Source organism: Metopolophium dirhodum, chromosome 9 (assembly GCF_019925205.1).
Source record: "Metopolophium dirhodum isolate CAU chromosome 9, ASM1992520v1, whole genome shotgun sequence".
NCBI classification, from domain to species: domain Eukaryota; kingdom Metazoa; phylum Arthropoda; class Insecta; order Hemiptera; family Aphididae; genus Metopolophium; species Metopolophium dirhodum.
This window is the reverse complement of record NC_083568.1, coordinates 17,972,430-17,999,496: the sequence shown is the minus strand read 5'-3', so window position 1 is coordinate 17,999,496 and position 27,067 is coordinate 17,972,430. Positions and strand designations below refer to the sequence as shown.

Below are 27,067 nucleotides of genomic sequence, written 5' to 3'. Positions count from 1 at the left end.
AACTACTTGATGTGGTTAGGCTAGGAGGGTTAGTCAAATGCAGAATAATATTATAAACTACCTACCCAATATTTTAAAATTAATCATCAAGTTGTTGTTATTTTAACGTTTTCAATATTTTTTTATCGTACTTAATCGACCCCAAAACGTTGGTTGCCCGGTCGACGGTTTAATAAAGACAAAAAAAAGGCCTACATATACCAACAGTACATAACAAACAAACAACTATAATTTAATCACTAGTTTTTTGGACTTCTGGAACTGAAGGTAGGGTCAAAAACTGGCCGGAAAATGAAATAAACACGTTTAGATTTCTAAACCAATAGATGTTTTAGAAAAAAAAAGTTATTGACTCTGTGGTTCTATTTCAACTTTGTTCCGTTCATTTTACCAATATTGTACCAAGTTCAGAATAAATCGTAGGTTCCTTTTTAGCTAACATTGGGTTTTACACATAACACAAGAATAGCGTGTTTATTATAATATTATGTATACATTGACTGTACTTTCTGTGCTCAAAAAATGTATTATTCGTTACCATTATAAGAGCAGAGCATTTGTAAATCCATTTTTATCGTATATTTTATTCAACTGGAGTTTAAGTTATAATATAAATTACTATAAGATAATAGATATTAAGGTTTAAGTGATATATTACAGTCTATATAATACACGATTTTTAGTAAAACAAAAGTATTTTTGTGTGTGAAATTTTAAGTTTAATTATTTATTGGAGTGAATTACTTGCGTAAACTACACGTAATTACATAAATTATTAAGATGTCAATTGTTATCCGCTAAGACCCATTTGGTCCTACGGTATCCAGCTATGGGGCTCAGCCAAAATGGCTAATACCGATTATCTACAAAGATTCGAATTTAATGTTCTCCGCATTATCTCAAAAGCTCCATTCTACGTATCCAATATTACTCTTTACTCAGACTTCAAAATATCCACTGTCACTGAACTAGGAAAGGTCTATTATAAGCGCTTCTCCAACAGACATACTCACCATCCCAACGATATTATCACCGAATTATCATCCCCAGCTATTCCAGGAAATCTCAAATGAAGGGTAAAAAGACAGTGGTATATAGTGACCTGCTTATCTAAAAGAATAATTGTTACCTACCAAAGTAGTATCTCCGTACCTTCATTGGAAGGCTTTTTTCTTCTGTTTTCCATGTCATTATTTTATTTTATTTATTATCATCGAATAAGCTCATTGTTCAAACTTGTAACACATAGCCAAAAAAAAATTGTTGATATAAAATTAAATAGATTAAAAATCTCAAAATGTAACGACAGGATACCTCGCATACTTTTATATAATTTATACGTGAATATTATATTGATTAGTGATTATAATAATTTCAAATCAAATTAGTATTCTTCTAAATTTTTCTAATTATATTCGTCTTTACTTATTTTTGACTATATATTAAAATAATTTAACCTGAGAATTGTATGTAAAATGTGTAGGCCATCGCATATTGTTGTTATTGTTGTTACGACTTGGTTTTTATGTAATATTGTAATGCCATAATGGAATAATATATTATAATATTATACTTTCGGATAGGTATACATAATAGTTTGAATGTAATAATAACAATTAAACCGAGATCGGGATTTTATCTACGACTCGATATACACTTTTTTTTTATAAAATATTATTATTTTGATACTATTTCAACTATATGACAATCACTGAGTCTATAGGTATTCTATATACATATTGAATTTATGACGTACCTCATTGACCATGTTATATATTATGTATTAAGTTTTAATCCAAAAATTCAATCAGATTTTTACCATACGCACAATAGTCTTTATAAAAAAATATGACCCCAAAAATACTTTGAAATGCCATAACTATAATAATGATAGTAATAAATAATAATATAATATAATTATGATTCAATAAAATGTGATCATCTTATTCATGACTTTCCACTATGAAAACCCCGTGTATTTAGGTTCCTTATTTTATTCTATTAGAATTTCAGATTTTCAGGTGAAGTGTGAAATAACTATTTACCTTATACAACAATAACACTCATTTGTTTGTAAATATATTTATTTCCTGTTTCATCGTGTAAACATCAATATGACATAGGTATTATTATTTTTAATCATAATAATATCATAACACTAAACGAGTTTTTGAATAATATTGTATACTAATATAATTAAAAATAATTTTGTATATTGTTTTGAATTTATATATTTTTCGATGTAGTTTTGCAATTAATATTCTTTATCCTAGGACGAATATAAGGATTAGAACACAAAATAAAATCAGTTATCACGGATTAAGACTATTGACAACAAGGTTTGAGTTTTATGTATTTGGTTATTCTCATTTCCCTGTGACCCGGTTACAAGTTGAGTGTGCGATTTGTGTTAAATAAAAACAGTTTCTTTGATTTCGATGGTTAAAAAAATAATTTTTTTTTTTTTTTATTGGGTAACCCGCGGCAACATAGGCCATTGGGTGTGGGGAGGGCACTGTAGGTTTTATATTGGGTAGGTTTGGTAGGTTTTATATTGGGTAGGTTGGTACACGTGTGTGTTGTGTTTGGCAGAATTTCTAATGGGGCACCCGTAGGTTTCTGCCGTGCCCCGGGGTGGGGGGATGGCGGCACTTGTTCTCCGGACACCGTGACTTGCACGGAGAAAAATGCCGCCCAGTGGTCGAGGATCGAACTCGGACCGGCTGTGCCGAATCCGTCGCGTTAGACCACTCGGCCACCTCGTCCCCCCTATTCAAATAATTATTTAATGTTAATATGATAGTATTATTATGAAAATAAAAATGTTTACCATTAAATAATCTCAATTTATTTTAGTATTCCTAAATAGCATTAGGTATATGAATATATAATGATATTGAGATTTAAAATCTATAGTTACTCTAAAATCTATGAACTTGCTTTATAATAATGTTGGTACGATGTACCGTGATTAAAATTAACGATGGTTGGTGGCGTGTTCAATTATTTTTTTTTTAATTTCTTGTATTTCAGAAAAACACAGTAACCTGATTTAATAAGTAAACGCTCATAAACCTGTACTGCAGAGTTTGGTTGATAAGAATATGTTTTGTAGATATTATACCTACGTGCTGATCAATTAGAAACAATTAAACTCTAAAATTAATTTGTTTTCTAAAACTTTAATATTTTCGATAAGTTTAGGCCAACACAATGTGTTAGAACCAATTACTCCATAAAATACCAATTTTGTTCACATTTCAATGAGTCAACAGGTCCACTTCACGCATTTAAGTTAAATGCGATCAAGTGAATCACGTTTATTTACATAAATACATATTACATAAAAATACATACATCATATTATATTTATAATAACATCAATTGAAATTAAACTGTGGTATACAATAAATATTACGTTATATTATGTTTAAATATTTAATGCCATTTTCAATATAATCACAAAAATATACGCATAATGTAAACCAAACAAATTTATAGCTAAAATGTCATAAAATGTTGAAACATAATTATACCTGCAGTATATTCTGTCAAAAAAGTTTTCAAATTATTTTTAATATTTTCGCTAAAAACAACGATTATTAAATTTGTTGTTAACCGCTTACCGTGTCCTCGACGCTGATTTAACTTTGTAAATAAATATTTAGACAAACTTTAGTTTTACTGCTGCTCGTCTTCTCACAATTTTTTACCTTAAATTTTTAACTTTATACTTATAAATTACGTAGTTTCTTGTACTCAAGTTATTGTGTTACAATGAAAGTCTCAACAAAAAGTATAAATTCTAAACGGGTTTTCAGAGAAACTTCTTTATCCCTATTAGCTAATGAATTATTTTCTAGAAATTAATCCCACAGAAAAACGTTTTAAACGTTTCCGCCATTCAAGTAGCACGCAGAAAAGCATTATGTGTACACTATACGTATATACATATAACGTTAGTTCGGATTTAAATCTTAGAGACCACTCACTCAATAGAGATTCTCGTTGTACTTGATCGTGATCGTGTATAAATAAACTAAATAGCTAGTTAAATCTCAAATAAACATTTAAAATAAAAACTGAAAATACTATTTTTAAACAGTAGGTAGCCTATTTCTCTGATTGCGGTTCTGTGAGAATGTAAGAGTACTACAGTCTATTATAATATCACTCAATGAATAAATAATGATAACTAAGAATGTTCTTAATGATGTTTCATGAAAATAAAATATAATATAGTTTTAAAAGTAACTACCCAAATTAACTAAATTCTTCTCGTTTCTAAGGTTTGCCTGGACAACAGAGCACCAATTTATCTCTATGATTATATAGTTAAATGTATGAAGCGACGATTCATTTGAAAAAAAAAAGTTTGAATCCGCATTCACCATTTAAACGTCGGTCTAGTAAAATGTGTACAGAACGAATAAGATATTTTCCAGGAAATGACTTGAAAGTTTTCGTACAAACGGTGACAGTTTTTGGACTTTGAAGTATTATAATAAAAAACTACTTCTATATAACTAATTTAATAACGTGCTTTTAAAACCTTGATTACAAACCCATAGAATATTAAGTTTACAGTTCTAACTTCTAACTTCTAAAGTTACGCTAACACTATATTTATCAAACAAAAATATATTTTTAGAAGAATGTTTAAAACATCGTATTACATTTAGGTGCTATGATATAAAATTAAAAATAAAAATATTTTATACACAATTATTATTTTTGTCTAAAATAATTCATAAGATCTTATAATTTGGATTATTTCTAAAAATAGAGTATATTTTTATTTCGAAAAAATTATTAAGATCTTATAAGAATACTAATTTATGCAATAGTGCTCATAGTTTAATCATCCGAGTGAACAGAGGAATATATTTATATTGATTTTATAATTATCATTTAGATATATATTATATGTTATTTCAGTTTTCTCTAAAATTACTTTTTCGTATTGGTGCACCTCAAAAGTTTCATAATTACAGTTTCTTAATAGATTGACAATTTGACACAGTTGGTAGTTACTTTAGTAATGTATCTTTGAAATTACATAATTAGTTTTCAAAAACCATTTGGTATTATTTGAATGACTAAGGTTCGATTACCAACAGTTATGTGTAATTATAGGTTTTGAGTTTTGATAATATTTGATTTGTAAACATGGATTACATTTCATTCTAAAAACTATTGTTGTTTAATATTCAGGACATTTTACTCGTTTTTTTTTATGGGCATTTCAATTTAAAAAAAGGCGGATAAGTGGATGTCGCTCTGCTGTACGTAGGTTACAAGTGGGTTACTGTAATGGATGGTGTTCAATTTGAATTCAATGATATAATATCATTGTAGAAGAAAAACGATTCTGAGCGAAAACGGTCAGTCAGCCTATAATATTACCAAGTATATTTGATGATATTATTGCGAATAAAGTAATTTATATATAACCTATTTACGTGGAGCCTTGTTTTAAATTTTCAATCCTTAGCCATAAAATTAAACATTTTATACATTTTTAACTACAAAATAATTATTAAATTTTAAATTTGATACATTTTGTCAAAATTCGAACTTTAAATTAAAAATTGTGCCTATGTATTTTTAATATTTTTCAACTGCTATTGTAACATTATATCAGGAGCCCTGCATTAAATTTTCACGCTTTTTTACCCACAAATAACATTTTATTGATATTTATAGAAAAAAAACTAAAAAAATTGGAAACTGACAATGTCCGTAAACAGCTCAAAAAGAGTCAAAATTTTATGAAAATGCTAATATAAATATTCAGTGAAATTTGCAAGTATCTACAGTCATTCGTTTTTTAATTACAACAAAATAAGAAAATCGTTACATGAGATCGAGTGAACATCTTATGTTGTAAAAATATGAATTTCAAACGCTCATAAAAATTTAATTTGACTTTCTTGTACATTTTTTTTTTTTTGATAAAGGTAGACAAACTTAAGGACAGTCTTGTATTACATTTTCAAATCTTAGATTTAAAAAGAAAAATTTTTAGGAATTCTCAACTCAAAATAATTTGATTATTTTCTTGATTTTACCGTATTTTGTCAAGATTTAAACTTAAAATGCTTATAAATAAAAACTGTGCCTAAAGATTTTTAATATTTTTCAAATATCATAGTAACAAATAACAATATAGTAGGAACCTTGTATTATATTTTCAAGCTTTTTTACCCAACAAATAAAGTTTTATATTTGTTATTTGTATTCATAGAAAAAAAACTAAAGTAAATGGAAACTGAAAATGTCCGTAAACAGCTCAAAATTAGTCGAAATATTTGGAAAATGTTATGGTGTATAGAAAATGCTAATATAAACATTCAGTCAAAATTTTATGTACCTACGGTCATTTGTTTTAGAGTTGCGTCAAAAACCAAAATCGATTTTCTCAGGTTAGATTTTGCATAAAAATTTTCGTTTTTCCTTAATTTTTCTTTTGTTTTTCACGTCGCTTTTGAAAACGACTGGAAAATTTATACTTTTGACCCCCCAAAGTATCAACTAGATTCACTTTCCTATCAGAAAAGTTACTGTTGAAGCAAATCCAAGAACTTTTACTGTCCTAAAAGGTGACGACGGACACAAAAATAAAAATATTAAATTAAAAAAATTAAAAATTAAAAAAAAAAACACACATCATTGTAAAATCAATACATTCATCGCTTCGATCAGAATCTAAAATCACTTTAAAAATAAATTAATACATCATAATATCTAGTATTATTATTAAATAGTAAATTTAACGTTGAACTCGGGACTCATTTTCATATGTAAAATGGTATAATTTAGTGAAATTTTTTTTCTATACTTAATTAAATAATAATTGACTTGATCCATAGTAAGAGGCATTTCCCCAATTAATCATAATTAAATTAGATACACTTAATTTCATTTACCTTTTTGAAATTTTTCGTCGTCGCACAAAAATTTGAAGGTATATTTGGCTCCAATTACGTTGTCGCTGACCATGTTTTTTTCTTCTAATGATAGACATAAATTTGAAAAATCATCGAAGCACTTCATTCCCATTTTGAACCCTCTGTTTAAACATAATAATAATTATCATATAATTGCATGAAATTCAGAAATACCTAAGTATTATATTTAATTACAAATCCATTTATCACAACAAAAAAGGTTTATCAACATTCAACACCATCAATATAAATAATACCATTGTCAACGAATGGAATAAATTATGACTTAAAATAGTATAATAATATGACTGAAATAAATTATAATCCATCATTAAATTGCAAATTATAATACTCGTCCCATCATTATAAATGATTATAATTTTATGAAGTTGAAAATTGTTTATACAATGTTTAAAAAAAATAAGATTTAATTAAAATTAAACAAATATTTGATAATATATATTATTGTAATTTTAAATAAACACACATACGTATAATATATTATAATATTATTATAATATACAAAGTGAACTATTTTAGTGTTAACACTCATTATTTCAAAAAATTTTAATTTTTCACAATTTTTATTCTGATAATTTTTAAGTTTTTACTTCTTTGAATGACAATAGGTATAGGTACATTTTTACTTTCATATTATGAACCAAAATATTTTTATAAGTATTTTGATACATACCTACAATTTGAATTTCAAACGAGTAGTTAGAACAAGTGTCTCTGTATCTCCCGCTAAATGTTGGTCCACTACTACGCTCATAAATTAGGTACTCATTATTTAATAACTACTCGTTTGAAATTATACTTTTATATATTGAAGTACTCTAAAAATTTTCTAAATATATAAAGATGAAAACAAAAATAGATAATATAGGAATTTAAAAAAGTAAAAACATAAAAGTGATAACAAAATAATTATGTTTTTTTCTTTCAAAAATGTTATTTAATGTAATAATAATATTTTCAAAAAAATTAAAACTTTTCTTAACAATGAGTGGCAAAGGCTTTTAAATGAATCAGTACGTATGATCACTCATCAAGTCTATATTATATTATTATTCAGTATTCACTCGATTTGTGTATTAATATTTTGTATTCTTGATATTATTAATAATTTTAATTTTACGTTGCATACAATTCGATCAGACCGACACACTCTTCGGTACAGTCATAATGACTACAGACATTAATAAAAGATTTCCCCGATTATTTACAAGCAGCACTCGCATAATGTATTTTATGCAACTAAAACACAAATATTGCAAACTATTTGCGGGTATCTGATAATGAGAATTCAACTTTATTAATACGTAATGAATCATTCCTATTTAATATTATAATGAACTCGAAACAGTTAGGTACAATATTTTAAAGGGTCATAATAATATGCATCGAGCGTTAAGCGCTAAGCGTATTTTATGAATTATATTGTTTGGCAACAGTACAATAACAGGTATAGGGATTTATTCATAAATCAGGCAAAATGAAACTAAAATGTATAATAATATAATTATTTATAAAAGTGATTTTTTTTTTACATAAATATGTTTTTGGGCTGGGTACAGGCATTTTATTTTTTTAACTGATTTTTTCTAAAGCTTTGTCTATCACCATAAAAACAAATAAAATGTAAGAATTGCCTAATTTCTACTAAGCCAATCTACAATTATTAATGGTTACTTATTAATAAAAAATTTGTATAATATTCTATGTAAATATAAATAATTAAGGAAACATTGATGTTAATATTGGTAATATAATTTAATCAATGCTATTGTATATCTAAAAAATTAAGTGAATTTTTTAACTGTATAAGAAATTTTATATATTATTACTATATATTAATATTGTAATTATCTAGGTATAGGAACTCCGTGTACCAGACATGAGGTTAGCTCAGTTCGTATACGTATCAGCTTTTAATATTATTATTATTGTTATTATTGCATTATAATTGAATTATGCTGAAATAAATAAATATTTATAGTTCATAAATTTTCTTCGAAGTGGAAAATATCGAGTAGCGTTATGTCACACGATCACCACACTTGCTTAGTGTTTCTTGTCATTACTTGCAAACTACGTCCACGTCAGCCTTCGATTTCGGAATACCGTTCAGACCGGTGTGATCCAATAGGACGGACACGTTCTTCAGACAAGTGTCCAGACTGTTTTTACACAGCACATCCGTGTCTGAACTGAAATCTCCGCCTGGAAAATAAATAAATAATTTGTTTGTAGACGTGGTATTATTAAACTCTGTCCGACGAACGTTTTATAGTCCACTCCGGCCACCGCCGGGAAGAGTGTGGCGCACGTGTTAAGTTTAAAATATTTTGCGTGTCTTACAGTTGTTACGTCTTGTTAATGCACAGACACTTAAATCCTTCTCGCCAGCGGTGAAAATATTCAGTTCGCAGCGGGAGGTTCGCGGGGAAAAGACGTCGCCGTTCGTTTCATTTATTCGACAACAACTACACCGGGAACACAAAGGTTGCGCAATAAAAATGTCGGGGAATAAACACACTATAGGTACCTACCTATTGGCACACACGAAACTCGAGTCGTGTCATTTTAATATATTATACGAGTTGCGTGGCATGCGGTATTTGAAAAATGAAATCACATCATGATATTTCCGAGTGCCAGCAGTCCATATTATAAACGAGTAAGCAACACTCCTCCCCCCCCCCCCCCAACGAATGTTTTTTTCGTTTGATCATGAAAATCGGAAACAACAATAATTAATTAGGTGTCCAAAAACCAAATCATTTGCGATGGCGTTAAGTCGTTTGTATATTAACTAAAATATCATAATAAATAAACAGATGTGCCTAGAAGACACGTGCGGTTTTGATTTTATTATTAACAGACGACATTAAATCAAAACAATATCATACTCTAATCATTTTTATAATATGTGTATAAAAACACGCCTTCCGCGATAGTTTTTGTTTGTGGTGTACGCCTCGTATACACATTTTTGGAAATAAGTATGCGATTAACCACTATACGTCTATAAATAATAACATAATAACGTAAAACTATTTCGTCTTACTCACCGTTTAATATAATTATCTAACCAACCAAATTAATATTGTTTAATCATCGGCTTAAAATCATGATATAATATTGCAAGTGAAAAATGCAGTATTGGTTTTATTACACAATTTCAAAATGTTTATTCTATATTTTCTTGTTAATAGGTACTTGCATGACTAGAGCTATGGAAGAAGTGCTCAAAAACTTTCGCGTAGCGCTCTTATAAAGATTGGTTATTATTAAAGGCTACACAGCACTTTGAATGAGCCATTTTACGATTATTATATTCCACATAGTTTCTGCGAGTGAAACAAAGAAAAACTTAATACAACTGCTCAAATATCAGCTCAAGTCCTTAGGATTGTTATCGTTGTTTTCAATAGTAATACTTATAACATTATAGATACCACTATAGTTGTGCACCGAGGTAAGCGAATCGGAATGGGTGATCAAAATTAAATTTCATTATTAACCTGTATCCTGTCCGAAATGCAAGGCTGGGCAAGTTAATGATTTTTTTGAACACAGTTAAGTTAATATGCATCAATAACAAAAAGTTAAAAGTTAAAAGTTAATTTAACTATAGGTTAACTCAGTTAAGTTAAAAGTTAATACACACGTTTTTTTAATTTTTTATTAAGTTAAAAAAAAGTTACTTTGTTTATACAACGCTAGCGTACTTAATTTTTTCCAACCCAAAACTAAATTATAGGATATAGTGTTAATACTTCATACAATATTTCCATATAAGTTAGATTCGAATGATATACATTTTCAACTTTAAACAATTTATGATACATATTTTTTGACATGAAAACGAAATAGACTGAAATAGACTGAAATAGTGAAATATTATCAAATTAAAAACAAAATAAATTAACTTAACTTACTTCTTAAAATGAAAAATTAACTCGTTAATTTCACGTTAATTAAGAAAGAAATTTAGTAAGTGAACAGTTAAGTTAAAAAGTTAAAATAAAATTAACTTTTTAACTTAACTTTAACTTTTTAACTCGTTAATGCCCAGCCTTGCCGAAATGTGTTTAATTTGTGCTATTCGTGGAAACATTAATTAATAATAAATAAATATTAATTATTTATGTACCTCCAAGGACACTAGCTACCTCATTACATTTTTGATAAAATACCTGTTACTACCAATCAAACGATTTTTAAGTTTAATTGCAATAAATTAATATTTTATTAATGCATACCTGCATTTCAAAATATTTTACGAGGGAGTTTTAAGAAAATGAATTAATCCCCGGCTTGTTAATTATGTTTTTAAATTCAAGGGACGTTTGTTGTACAAAATACATAACATTATTCAATAACTATTTCATATATTTTGTAGTATTTAACTAATTAAGTTGATAGTAAGTTTCAGTAATCAACACTGGAATTTTATAATGAAATAAGTTTTGTGATTAGAAGCTATTAATTATATTAAAATATAGTATTACTTGATATATAGGCGTACATTTGTTTTTTAGGTAAACCCCCCCCTCTCCAAGGCCCCATAATACCTATTGTATAAATGTTATTACAGATTGTATTCTTGTTTGTTCTAATAAGAAAAAATATGGTATTCTGTTTTAGATTAAACAAAAGTAATGAAATACTAAATATTACATTAGATGATAATATCATTGAGAAAACGTGCAGTTTGTTACTCATCTAAAAGTAATTAAATACATATTTAAAAATAGTGATATATAAATATATGAAGATCGTATACTATAATAATATATTATAATATTATAATAAACGTAACATTGTTACTTTCTATTATATTATATAGTTTTATTTTGGTTATCATTATCTGATCGTTTGGTTTATCATTCAATAAAATTATATGAACCAAATATTGATCGTGAACCACGGTACACTCGTTAGTAATAACTACTCACTATAGCTGCTTATTATACATTCATCGAAATAATTGAACAGCTTTTAAAATAATAATTTATCAAAATCAGTTCATTTTTTATACAATATAAATATGAAATGTTTTGTATTTTGTTATTTTTAGGTGTTTAAACTTGTCCAGTTTAAAAGTTGTCAGTATTTATTGGAATTTAAATGGTAATTATATTATATCTACTGTAGTAACGAATAAACAAAAAACAATTGAAACTAAAACACGAAAATATAATTCTCTTAATGATTATACTGCAGCAGGTACCATAATAATATAATATATAAATATATTTTTTTCAAAAACATTATTTCAATTTCATGTGAGTTTTAAAACTCTAAAGGGTTTGTGAAAAAAAAAATGAAAAATGTATAGGTAAATTCACTATATTGTTATTATAACTTTATACAATATGTTATTTTTTCGTTTTTATGTCCCAAAGAGAGCTTAATGGGTGTCAAAATGTCACCATAACATTTTTTTTATTATTAAAAATTAATCCGTAATAATTTTATTCGTGTATACCTGCCCACATATATGAGCGGCCATGCAATTAATGGAGAATAAAACGGGACAGCTGGTTAATACCGAACGCAATCAACGTTATTGATAAACAGACTATAGACTTCGCCATTCATTCGGATCCTACGTGTACATTATATATTATAATATGTGTTCATAGTATTAAGGCGTTACAATAATTCAGTCGACGAGAGAAGCGTAAAAGTGTACCATTTCCAATACGACTCTATTTGTGACATGATAATGCAATTAAAAATAAGACACACTTGCAGATCAAACCCAATCATTAAAACACGCCCTTACGAACACACACGTTTCTGCACTTTAACGATTATCGAACAGAATACTTACGCCGAGTATAACCTACATATTCCAATTGTTCACGCGGATACGTACTGGTTGTTAAGACCTAAGAAATTCTCGTAAATATGCTTAATATTTAACGACAAATCAAAAATACGGTCATTAATAATATTATGTAGGGGAAATCGGGGCATGTTGATTGATTGGGTTTTAAATAACGTATTAAGATGTTCAGATGTAAATGATGATATCAATAGAAATTATTTTTTTAACGACACGTGTCGTTGTATGTTATTATATATTGATTATTTGTTTATTGCATTGCAATTGTACTATGATGACAGTAAACCATAAGGCGTTATTGGAACTACAGTTGTTCTGCAAAATACTAAGTAAAAAAAAAATTAAATTACGTTATTTTAACAATATTGAATACTGATATATAGAGCTGTTGTTTAAAAAAGTTATTATTTGAGATTAATATAAATAATGTTATTCAACAGGAATATAATAGTAATATTACTAGAATTATAGTAATCCATTGCTATTTTGTATTTAAATGTCATCTAGCTCCGACCAAGGGACAATACGATGGAATTGACAAACCTACACGCTATGTTTTTTAAAACATAAAACAGTATAAAATATATATTAAGATACCAAGAAATTACTATTTTCATCTTATTAGTACATCGAAGATTATCTGTAAAAAAAAAATCAAGGTAATAACCAATTATAGTTGTTTAAGGATAATTATTATCGAAACCTTAACGACAGGAAAATGCAGAAAAATCCAATGAATAATATTTATTATTATATTTCAATGGTCGTATATATTTTAATCATTTACTTAGACCGTCATTATACATATGTACCACAGAATGATATTATTTCGAATTGTTTTTTTTTTGTCTTAGACAACATCACGTCATTGACATACTTGCGTTTGACTAAATAACAATACTTGATGGAAATTTCAAACATACAGAAAACCATTATTTTGTTTAGACTATACATAATATATAATATTCCATACTTTACGTTCAGAAACAGTCGCTAAACGGTTCCCCCCGAGCACTTGAGTGACTACACTATATTCAGTCATAACGTAATCTCCGCAGACCGTAGTAATAATTATTCATTCTAAATAGTCCACATCTTTAAAACATAAAATATTAAGATGGAAATTAATTTGATTTAACTCTTAGTGCATCAAATATTTGTGTAAAAAAAATTAATATTATCTTCTAACTTATTGTAGCAGTATAATAACGAACAACCGACGCAATTTTTTTTTCTTAATAGAGTACAACCAGAAATCAATTTTAATATGGAGATGCTATTGTTGTTGCTCCTAAGTTTTCAATTATTGAGAACTTACCCTTTATGCGTCGTCCGTACTCAAATCCAAGAAATAATGTATTATTATATATCAATATATTCGTATATTTTAATAATCTACTAAAACCTTAAACAAGTACCACAAAACGATATCATTTGGAATAATTACTTCTTTTTTGTCGTAGACAAAATCACGTCATCGGCATACTAATACTCGCGTTTAACTTTAATAACAATACTTGATTTTGAATTTCAAACATATAGAAGAACATTACTCTGTTTCCACTATTATACATATATAATATTTCATACATTACAATCAAAACAGTCCCTAAACGGTCCCACCCGAGGACTTGAGGGACGAAAAGGGAATTCAGTTATGACATAATCTCTGCGGACCGTAGTAATTATTCATTCTAAAATGTAATCCAACTCTTTGTATCCCGTTGGTATTTTGTTATATTTTAATTATTCCTATGGTATCTTAATCTAATATTATAATATCAGTTCCATGGCTAAATATATAGGTATGATCGCATTGAGACGCATTTTCGTTATGGGCTGCGCACGTACAATGATTGCATGTCTTAGCATGGAAAGGAATCTCAGCTGGCGGTGATTTTTGGATTTATTTAGCCAAGAAATTGATAATTTGTATGGTTTTGTTAGCAAATAAATCGAAGTGATAAAATTCACTGCCAGTGGCGGCCATGACACCTGCGTATCACAAAGTTGCGATCATATTTAGCCATGATCAGTTCCTCGTTGTATGAGAATTCTGGTTTTATAAATAATACTAATAATTATAGTATCGAGCGCATTGTTTAATCTAATATATCAAATCTGCGATAACGTTGTCATAAATTAATCGTTAGATTTAGATAAGTCATGATGTTGAAAAAATTATGGTTTTCTGTGGAATATTATTATATTTTTGCATTATAAAAATCTTATATTATATTTTAGTTTATTTGGCACAATCAAATATACGACAAAACACACGGCACAGTGAAAACATTTAATAAGGTTTTATTAATACAGGATTTAAGATAAACGAGTTGGAAGGAGCTTATGCAAAATAGAATCAACGATTTTTTATTCGTAAAAAAGTAAAAAAGTAAAATCATCAATTTTGGTATTATCGTTTACAGAACGCTCTGTTATAAATTTGGAATATAATATTATCGGTCAACGCTAACGGTAAATAATCTCATCCTTAAAAATATTCACAAATTATTTATTTATGATTATTATAATATAGTTATGGAAAAAACTCCAAATGTTTAGTCATTCATCATTGGTCACAGCAGTGGTAGTCTGTTTGCCCTATAAACGTCGAGTCAACATTCTATCATTTTTTTTTTTTCGATAATATTTACATCATAGTGCAAGACCTACATTATCAACAATCTGATTCCTAAATTTGAACATGGACATGAATCTTGGCTGGCCGTAGGTATTGAAAAAAAATGATTTTATAAAATACGTTTTCATGTTTTCATGTTAACATATTTTCATTAGTTATTTAGTTAGTATACTTAAAATGGTTTTGTAACTTTTTGTTTTGTCATTAATAATTATTTAGCTAGATTATGTAGTTTTGTAACTTTAATGAAGATGAAACCATGATAGTGATTATGAAATATATAACTTCATTAAACTTTTAACGATCATTCAACTCGGTATCATGTTGACATAACCAAGTTCAGAGTCTTCAGATTCATTTTACTAAACCAAAAAATATTATGTTGGTAAAATTATTTATTATTTCTTATACTTTTTGTTAATGGCTATTTTAATATCGTTAATTTTATTTTAAACATAACAAAATTATTTTATCAACTTTTGAATTTTCAAGGAATCTCTTTCACATTAGCTTTGGGACAAGAATACTAATATATCTACAAATAACTGTCGAAGAAAATGTTTATCTGCGTTGACCGAACATGTTTTGTTTTTTGTTATCTTAGAAAACATGTACAGTGTGCATTGTTTAAGATTGTAATTTCATACTTAAACAATGTTCCTTTTCGTATTTTTACAGTGTATATTCATCGTAAAAAAACCGAATTTCAAGAATTCTTTAAAAAAAATACAAATTCAAGTTTCAAAATATATGTTATGCGTAAGACAAAGACAGTAAGATGTTTGAATTCATTTAATTTAATTATTCTTTCCTCTTATTTCTATAAATAAGTAATTGTGTTCTTAAAAAAATATTATAGCTAGCACATTAAATACGAATGACGCCATATTGGATTTCATCTTGAATTCTTAACATATTAAGTTCGAAACGGTATATATTAAATGAAATTGTTATACAATCGCACAAACAATTAAGTAGTATTAAGCTGGATAATTAAAAACACCGATATTCCGAAATTAAATTAACTGTTGAAAAATTTTGGAATTTTATTACCACTTACTTAACACATTTTTACCGATTCTCTGAATACAAATTTTTAAAATAGGTAAAACATAATAATTACTCTAAACTGGTAGTTAGTACTTTTTATGCGAACAGATTAAATAGTATTTAATTACAATACCTAAATTCCAGTATATTTAAAAATTTTTCTAATGAACCCATTAATTATTACGAGATAACAATACGTGTTTAGTGTGAGTAACGATTTTTTGATATTCAAAAAAAAAATACAATTAATTTCAATTATTTATAGGTTAAAAAAAAACCAAACAAACAGCGTTAATGTTTAAATATAAAAATGATATTATGTTGGTTTTTTTTTATTCGTTACGGTAAAATTAGATTAATTAAAATTTAAAGTCGTATTTAAAATTCATGAATTTGCATCAATGGGTGCGGGGTTTCTTCTCTATTAAGGTGTGTCGTGTGTGTGTCTACGTGACACAATATACGTCTCGATCACTTGCGTAGTTGCGTTTATTGTAACATAATTGTTCACATATTGTGTATTATTTTACGCATATACAAAAAAAATACGTATCAATGTATCATATTATTTACAAAATCTAAAAATCTAAATATTCAATTATATACAATAAGACGCAACGATGATAAAATAATATTAATCGACAAGAACCATTACATATTTTAACGGACTGTAATATAGTGTACATAGGTATCGTATATATTATTGAATTAGTAGTTTGTGATGTTTAACACATCTCGTGTTATAATATTAATATAATAAAACAGGTTCACACGTAAACCGTCAACTGGGCAATATTGATGATATTTTAACAAATTTCACTATTCGTCATCGCAAACCCGAGTTGGTTAGGTTAGGCACTAACTCCATTTGAATTCACATTCAATTCGTTTTGTCGGACAGGAGCATCGCGCTCCACAAATCGTGAGTTTAAAATTTACAATACCAATATATTACGCATAATATGCTATTATTAGATAAGAATATAAGATCATAAGATTTGCTTGTGCACAGAAGTGCCGTGTTTAGATTAAAAATCTCAACTACAACAGTGTAATAATTATATAGTATTATAAGTTGATCCATTTTTTGTACAATATTGTGTAATACAGGATGGGACAGTGAAACGAATGATTTTCATATCTAAATATATATGATAATCGCTTGTTTACTGCCCCACCCTGCATGAGCAAAATTACCACCTTAAAATCAAAAATGCCCAAGACGTTTGAAATCACTGCAGATTTAACGTATGCCATTCATAATACGAATTATATACAGGGTGAGGCAGTAAATTGGCGATTATCCTATATATTTAGATATGAAATTCGTATTATGAATTAATATATTTATATATTAATAATTGTGTATATTATTACCTACTTCCTCATAAGGTTTGTATTGTGCACAGAAGTGTTTAGATTACAAATCTCAACTACAAGAATGTAATAATAATATATTATAAGTTGATCCATTTAACTTAAGACAGTATAATATAGTGTAACACCTATATTGTAATACACTATATTACGATTTAAATTACGAATGCCATACATCAAATCTGCAGTAGGTAAGTAATTCCCAACTCTGTGTGTGCTACGACGGGGATTAATAATTTTGAGAGTAGCTCGGGAACTGTTCGTTCAAATTTTAACTTAAATACTTCAATATTTCCAAAAAAAACTATAAATAATATACAATAAAAAAGTGTTTCTCATTTTAAATACTTAATATTGTTCCGTCACTCCTTAAATAATATACAAAATTTAAATAATAAAAAAATATGCTATTTTAGTATATTTAAAGTTTTCGAAATCAGAATTTAAACAAATGCATGCTTGATGAATAACCCTGTATAACAATAAAACGATTTATATTTTACAACACATTAGGTACCAACCTGCTATATACTGTACTTGTGTAAAACCGAAAAAAAATATCACTGGTGTTTTTAAAAACGGATGGGGGTTGTTGAGATATTGAAATCCTAAATGGGAGCATCGAGTAAATAAACGTTGAGTAAAAAAACGTTGAGAATTACTACGTAGAATAAACCACTCCGTATATAATGTAATAATATGGTTCTATAGTTTAGTTGTGAGTGAGTGCATTTTATTTCTTTTAAAGATTTATTATTTGTCAAAAACGGTGGCGATGAAAACGCTCCGACGAAACACATATGAATATATAATACTATGTGCTCACGTCACATGACGACGGTATCGTTCGCAGGTAATGATGGAGTTTTATTTTGGGGGGGAGGGGGTACACGTAGCGTGTTATTTGCCGTTATTCTGTTGTTGTTAGATACGCGACGTGCTTCGGCTCTAGTGAGTTTCGCTGTGCCAAATTGGCAAGAAAATTAAACTCTGTGCCGCGGCGAGCGACAACATAATGCGTATAGTAAATTGTCGTCGGCGCACCGCCGGCGAAATGATACATAATGGATCGTGTAATTTAAATTATATTGTAATAATAATAATAGTAATATAATAATAATAATATAATAATAATAATAGAAATATAATAATAATAATAATAATATAATAATAATAATATAAATATAATAATAATAATTGTAATATAATAATAATAATATATAGGTAGTGCGTGGAACACCAGAAGGCACGCCCAGTTTGTAGTTGGTTATCGTGGGCTTATTTTTGCGTAGTGTTTTCACACTTTTCCAATACGTTATAAACCACAATTTCCATCATAGACGTATCGCAGCTATAATTGTGACCACGACTCAATATAAAGTTAAAAATATGGTTGTCATAAAATTATATAATAATAATTATATTACGTGTTCAGTGTTTGATCTATTATTTAGGTGTCTACAGGGGTTCAGCTAAACTAGTGTTTGAAGTTTTCATTTCATAAAAATGTGAAACATTGAATTTATTTTTCAACATAAATATTTATGGATAACATAATATTAAGTGGACGTATCTTGTTCTAAAGTTTTTTTTTATTCTAAGAAACGACTTATCGTCGACCTTATAATTATGGTACTATTGATCATCATTAACTACTATACTACTATAGCTATTATTATGATTCTATAGTATAATATTGTTATTGACAGTACAGACATGTTAAACATAATATATTTTATTTTTATTACAAGTCTGATATAATATATTTACATATTTTGCGTCAGTGGAATATTTTTGTTGAAAATTTGAAATATCAATTGTTTTTCATTTATTTATATATGTGTATATCATTATCTATAAAAAATACGAGTAAAAAACACAACTATTGAGTATTATTAAAGTTCACAGCAAATTTTATAAAATATTGAGATATTTCTGCAATTGAAATTTGAAATGAAATGTTAAAATGCTAAACTAAAATATTGTTTGCAATGTCAGGTAAAATACTGTTTAAGTGTATTTATAATGAATATTTCTAAGAAATAAATGTAGTATTCAGAATATTTTGATATTAAGACACTACAGAAAATAGTGTTTTGAGTATTATGCTTTCAACAAACATAAAGTTTAGTAAATATATTTGTCCAAAAAATGGTCAGTGTTCCTTTTGTTTTTAAAAAATTTAGACGACGGCGACAACGTCCATTGAAAATTAAACAAATGAATATAATCCCAGGCTCCAGTGGAGGACTTAAAACAATATACCACTAAATTCGATATAAGAGCTTATATAATAATTATAATCGATATACTTATACAACGTCATGTCAAGGGTGCATTAGAAAGATATGACAGTTGCTCACTTCGACGGGTCATCCTATTTATTTTCCGGCAGGTCAAATTAAAAGTTGTTTTCGTTACATAACGCTTTGTATATAATACTTGATGTCATTGTAACGTTGGACACGGTCCATATTGGTCGTCAAATAAATATAAAAAAAGTAGGTATCGGTAATTAAAATATGTAACTATTCGTATATTAATGCTTTAAATTTAAAATGAGCATACATTTATCATAACAATTATTATTATAGTGCACAATACATATTTTAAAATTTTTGAAAATTACGAACAAAGTTTATTTAATTTGGTAAATTTTTCATGTCTGTGACTTATTAACCTAAAGTATACGACACATATTTGCCAAGGTACAATTTAATACGATTAATCAACTCGAAACATGCATAACGAACTCTCTCAGGCTTTTTATTTCTTCATAACATTTTAACTCGTTCCTTTCCATCAGTATATTGATCACAGGCCTTAAGTTAGAATAAATAACCATGACAATATATTATATTATTATATACGATATATAATATAATATACATTATGTAATTTAGAAACATTGTATTATATTTTTCCGTATTGTTACTATTATTTTGTTTCGACGTTTCGCGGGCCACCGGCCGGGGTCATTAAATGTTGTCTTAGTCTAATCCCCCAGACACGGCTCATCGTGCGTACATACACCGCGAAAACTCTATAATATATAGGTTCTTCCGTATATAATACTGTTATGGTAATAGATTCGAACGGGTTATGCCCGAGGCCGAACTCCGATATCGTTTGTTATACAACGTGAGGACGCGCGCAAAACCGTGCACATATAATAATATATCATTATTATACCGTAATATTTCAAAAAGCCTTTCGCACACGAAACACGACAGAATCAGTCACACGCGAATCCGAGCGAATAGAGCGGTCGGTCGGACGGCCGAACAGATAGTTTTTATAAATCGCGTAGGTACTTATATATTTCCAGACGTCGTCGTTGGACGTGGTGTTTCGCCGGCGAAGCGTACGGCTAGAAAGAAAAGGGGGAAGAAAATAATAAATATGATATAAAAAATAACACACAACCGCTCTTTTGGGCCCGACCGTACATCAGGAAAACACTATGATGCGACCTTGCGCATAATAGTGATATACGTTTGCACGTCTTCGCTTTGTATACTATTATGTAATAAACGACTCGCGTGGACGCGTGTGAATTCGACCGTAATATATTTATCGGGAATAGAAAACATCAACAGTCCGTCGGGTAGACGGCGCGTGTAACAACATTTTTATCCGACGTCACGATGATAATATAATCTAATGTGCGTGATATGTATTGAAAAAAATGTCATAACCTTTGTGTAGGTAGTCGTTGTGAATTAATGGTGCTCTATTTTTTATTTCTTAGTTTTCTGATATTTTGAGTGGCCGGACCTAAAAAACCATCCCTCCGCTTTCACCCCTCCCCCAAACGCGTGTGTGTCCGGTGTTAATGCAAATAAAATGATAAATTATAAATGGACTATCTTATAATATTAAATCTTATGATGTATTTATTACAGTTTATAATATTTGTTCAACGTCAACGTTTATCAAAATTAAAAATAGAACCTATGGGCTATGACTAAAGATTCATAATTCATTATACGAACACTCACAACCATATGATGTAACTCAAGCAGTCACGCACTGCTTGAAATCTACAAATAATTCCCCGCTGTTTGCAATTAATCGTTGTCTTCGGGGCCGTCGTTACGATTTGCGAGGCCTTAGACAATATCTAAATTGTGAAATGCGAGGCCCCATAATTTATTGTAGAATAAAACCATTAAGATTTCTCATCAATAATAGTAATAATACTATGAAAATCAAAAGCGTGGGTAGCGTTTAAGATTTAGGGAACATACAGCCCTCTGACTTACCTACGTCTATATGACCAAAAATGTGTAATAATTATACCTAATATATCTGTACAATTAAATCCTATAGGTAGTTACGCAAAGTTGATTAGGTATGGTAAGTCAGTCAGTCAATCAGGACATCTTCTTTTATGTATCTATAGATTTAAAAGAAAAAAACAATTTTATTTAACAACAAATTTAATTAAAGTGGTCAACTTCAAATAGAACATTATAATGTACAATACATTAAAAAAAAAATATATATACTTTTTATTGCTTAAACTATATAATAATTATACATTAAGAACAAAATTTGATTGATCATGATTCATGATGCAAAATTAAAACATTTTTTTCCTGGATTTTTTAGCTGCAAAAGCATCAATTATTGAGTCGAAATTGAGTTCTGAAGCCATTTCATTTTCTATGGATAGCATTGCTAATCCAGATAATCTGTTTTGAGTCATTGTATTCCTCAAATATGTTTTTATAAGCTTTAATTTTGAGAATGATCTCTCAGCTAGTATATTAAACAAATATAAATATACTAGCTGATCCCGAACACTTCATTGCCCGTAAAATGTATCAACTCTATATGACTCAAACTTTGTTCAATTCGTTATTTAATATTCGGTGTATTGTGTTCAAAATTTATCTTAACTTTTCCGTTGCCCGAAATAAAAATTCTGATTCACAGTAGTACATTATCAGGTATGCAATCTACCTGCGGTAGATCGCGGGGCCCGTGCTGTTTGTGTGTAAGTGTATGATTATAGTATATAACTCTAAAGTATTAATGTTATACCAAGTTTGTCGTTTTTACTTAATTCCACCTACAGTGGATTAATATAATCAATTTATACAAAATCCTAACCTAACCGTACTAAAATCCGATGAATAAAAAAAACAGATTTAACCCTTTGTCAATTAACTTATCTTCTTCCCAGAGGTCCAATCTACCCACAAACATTAATTTATATATAAATCTAACTATATAAATACACAGACCATACCTATACAGACTAAACTCTGGAATTACCTACTCATCAGATCTTCTTGTATATATTATAAATGTCTTGATTTTTTTTTAAACAAAAGAGTATTCACGGAGAAGGTTTATATAAAAGAAAATTTTAAGAAAATCCAACTGTTTATAATAGGTATATTGGTTGCTATTGGTTAATCGAGCATATTTGTTGATTTGTATTATTGTCTTTTGTCAATATACATATAAGATCTGATAAGTAGTTCCAGAGTTTAGTCTGTATAGTTATAGTCTGTGTATTTATATAGTTAGTTGGTAGATTAGACCTCTGGGAAGAAGATAGGTTAATATTTACAAAGGGTTAAATTTGTTTTTTATTTATTTTTCGGATTTTAGTACGGTTAGGTTAGAATAGGATTTTATTTTATTTATTTATTTTTTTTTTAATTTTGAGATTTACGATAGAAATTGTTGTTTATTAATGGTTGCTATAGGTTATAGGAGTTGAGAATAATACTGATTTATTATTATTATTTATTATTACGTAACAGGCCATTATTTATAATACTTGATAACTCCTTTGTTTATTAAGTTAGAGAATCGATCAAATACCATAAACCTTTTCTGCAATGAGTTCTTCAATTTAAAAAAAAAATCATAACAATCGGTTCAGTAGTTTCCGAGAACATAGACCTCAAAGGTTATCATTTTCACATTTATATATAAAGATATATATAATATATATACATAAAGCAAATAGCTATTAATATCCACGAGCGTACAGCACGGCGTATTGCCGTACTGGTTAGTCATTAATAGCGATAATATTATTATGTTATCTTGATTCTTGACGTGCCACTGGTAAGAGTGTGGGCTACAAGACGTCTACAACGGCAATAATATACTAAAAACAATGTTTAGGTACTGGCGGTACTGCATTAAATTTAAATTAAACTACAATACCCAATATAAATTAAATCTTAACAGCATAATTAATATTTGTCACCATACAAAATACAAATGTACATTGTTATATACCTAATCATTCCATTAAACAAATAATATGAATACAAAACTAAAAAATGTAATAATTTTGAACAATATTTTGGTATCAAATTTAAGTGCGAATTGCGAGGCCCTAGGCAAATGCTAGCACTGCCTACCCTTAACGACGGCCCTGGCACTTGTCTCAAACGAACAAGGTTATCGGGTCAGATATTAAAATATAATAATTTTATCATGATATTGGCCACCCACACGCCAGTGTACCGAAATTGCCTATACACTGCGCCGGCTAACGGATATAAAAATATGTAATATTGTTATTTAAGATATAAACATCGTGAGCAACGACACACAATCATATAATGTAATCATTCGTATTATTTCAAGTACCTTATAATAACTATATGATTTAATTGTTTTTGTTTTTTTCAGTAGTTATCACCAACAGAACCCCTATAGGCACCTAGGAATCGAATAATTACCTTCTTATTAAGTAAATTAGTTTTATTACTATTAGTTCAACGTCGAAATGGCACAGCGTTTCTAATAACTATAATAATAATATAACAATTGATTTGATAGCTGCCAAATAATGGATTCAATATGTTATGCGTTGAACGCGATTTAAAAATTTGTTTTTGACGTCACGTTATGTGTTTATTTTTTTTTTTGTATTTTCAGTTTCTCGTCAAATAATAATTGTTTTTAATGATAAAAATCCTTTTCACGTCGGATATCGCTTGAATACATATTTTGTTTTCATGTGTTGGATTAGCCGATACACATCGGTCATGTAACGTATTATATATAATATAAAACATCATGAGCGAGCACCCAGTGATAATTTCGTCAAAAAAAAAAATAGGACGTGATTGGCGCACCTGGATTACAAAAATCATGGTTTTTTCATTCAGTATCGCCATTTAGACGAATATTATATCACGTAATGTACGGCGTTTTGATAAAAGGTAGAACGCGTGCCTTTGCATAAGTCCTGACTTCTACCACCGTAGCCGTTCACAATAAGCGTCGTTAAAAGGGCATTAGCAACACAAACCGACCGCGTTCGAAATGCATATAATCGAACAAAACGGATGCAATATAATATATAAATATAATAATACGACGTTCGACGTAAATTATTAGAATAATAGTATTTAAATTGAACGGCACAACACGAAAACGTCAATAATTACTGTCAATATAATTTGCACGCGTCATCGAAATATTAAAGCGGTGAAAACTCACGTGTGTACATTATTCGTCGTCGGTTTTTTTTTTTTTTTTTGTTCTTTTTATTGTTAAAAACGAGAAATTTTTTAAAGACTCCTCACTCGAATGTGAGTAAATCTGCAGTACACGCATATTATTACGTTTGTTATTTCCGTACGTATTAGAGGCAATCAAATCTCGTGTGTGAATGACAGAATATATAATATGTACGTACGCCCGCGAACGGTTTATGATTGACACGGAATTCCGAGAATCCAATAATAATAATAATAATAACAATAACATTAAGCCTGTGCAGTAAACCGACGGGATAAATTATATTATTTATATTAATTGGTTTGAGATCTCCGGAAAATACGTCGAAACCATCATAGAACATAATATGTTGATGAAAACAGAAACATTTATAACCTAACGTGTGGTACGACTGGTACGTCATATTATAATAATTGAACTATAAACTCTGTCGACATCAGAGAGTCAAACAATTATTATACGATAAAATATTTGTTTACTGATATTTAATAGCTTAATAATCTTAAGTAATATATTAATACTATAATATTAATTATCAGTGGCGTAACTGGATAAAAATCTAGGGGGGGGGGCAAAAAATCAACCTCCCGTTCGGCCGTTCCTATAGTAATAATCGCGATTTCAAGATAATAACGTGTTCACAAATCACGGATAATAATAGTCATGAATAATGCGAGTAACACTGACAATACCTACGTCAACATAATATTATTCAACAAGAAAAACCAAAAATAAATATAAACTTTTATAGAGTAGTTTGAGGAAAAAAATATTTTAATATTATAATATTATGTTAACAGACTTGTTAAGAATACTTTTTAAATGTGGATTATTTGGAGGGGCAAAATGATACTCTTGCCCCCACAAACATTTCTAGGGGGGCAAGCGCCATCCTTGCCCCCCTCGCAATTACGCCACTGTTAGTTATATACAATATTGTGGTACGTCATACTGTTTGTTTTTGTGTTATAATGTATATAATAGGGACCTACTTGTATTTTCTATTTCAGTAGACGGCATAATTAGTTTTCCAGTATTTAATTGTGCGCGAATTTTCGCAGAACAGTTGCAGAAAACCACAAAAACGAAATGAGAACTAAGAGATTTTTAGATTCTGAACGAAGCGATGAATGTATTGATTTTACAATGATGTGTTTTTTTTTTTTTTATTTTTTTTTGTGTCTGTCATCCCCTTTTAGAACAGTAAAAGTGCTTGGATTTTCTTCAACAGTCACTTTTCTGATAGGAAAGTGAATCTAGTTGGTACTTTGGGGGATCAAAAGTAAAAATTTCCCAGTAGTTTTCAAAAGCGACGTGAAAAACGGGAATTTTTACACAAAATCTGTTTTCGAGAAAATCGATTTTGGTTTTTGGTGTAACTCTGAAACAAATTACCGTAAGGACATGAAATTTTGATTGAATGTTTACAATTGCATTTTCTATACACCATAACATTTTAAAAATATTTTGACTCTTTTTGAGCTGTTTACGGACATTGTCAGTTTTCATTTTTTTTAGTTTTTTTTTCTATAAATATCAATACAATTTTATGGCCAAGGATTGAAAATTTAAAACAAGGCTCCACGTAAATAGGTTATGTATAAATTACTTTATGCACAATAATATCATCAAATATACTTGGTAATATCATAGGCTGACTGACCGTTTTTGCTCAGAATC

General features: G+C 28.6%; 1 protein-coding gene across 1 annotated transcript in view; it reads right to left on the bottom strand.

The window, feature by feature from the left end:
- Window positions 1-27,067, bottom strand: part of LOC132952621 (uncharacterized) — an 80,190-nt gene that overhangs the window by 27,039 nt on the left and 26,084 nt on the right. The window contains exons 2-3 of the mRNA XM_061024955.1: window positions 9,038-9,176; window positions 6,930-7,072 (exon numbers count right to left, since the gene is read on the bottom strand). Of these exons, the coding sequence (XP_060880938.1) occupies window positions 6,930-7,072; window positions 9,038-9,176 (282 nt within the window). The remainder of the gene's footprint in view (window positions 1-6,929; window positions 7,073-9,037; window positions 9,177-27,067) is intronic.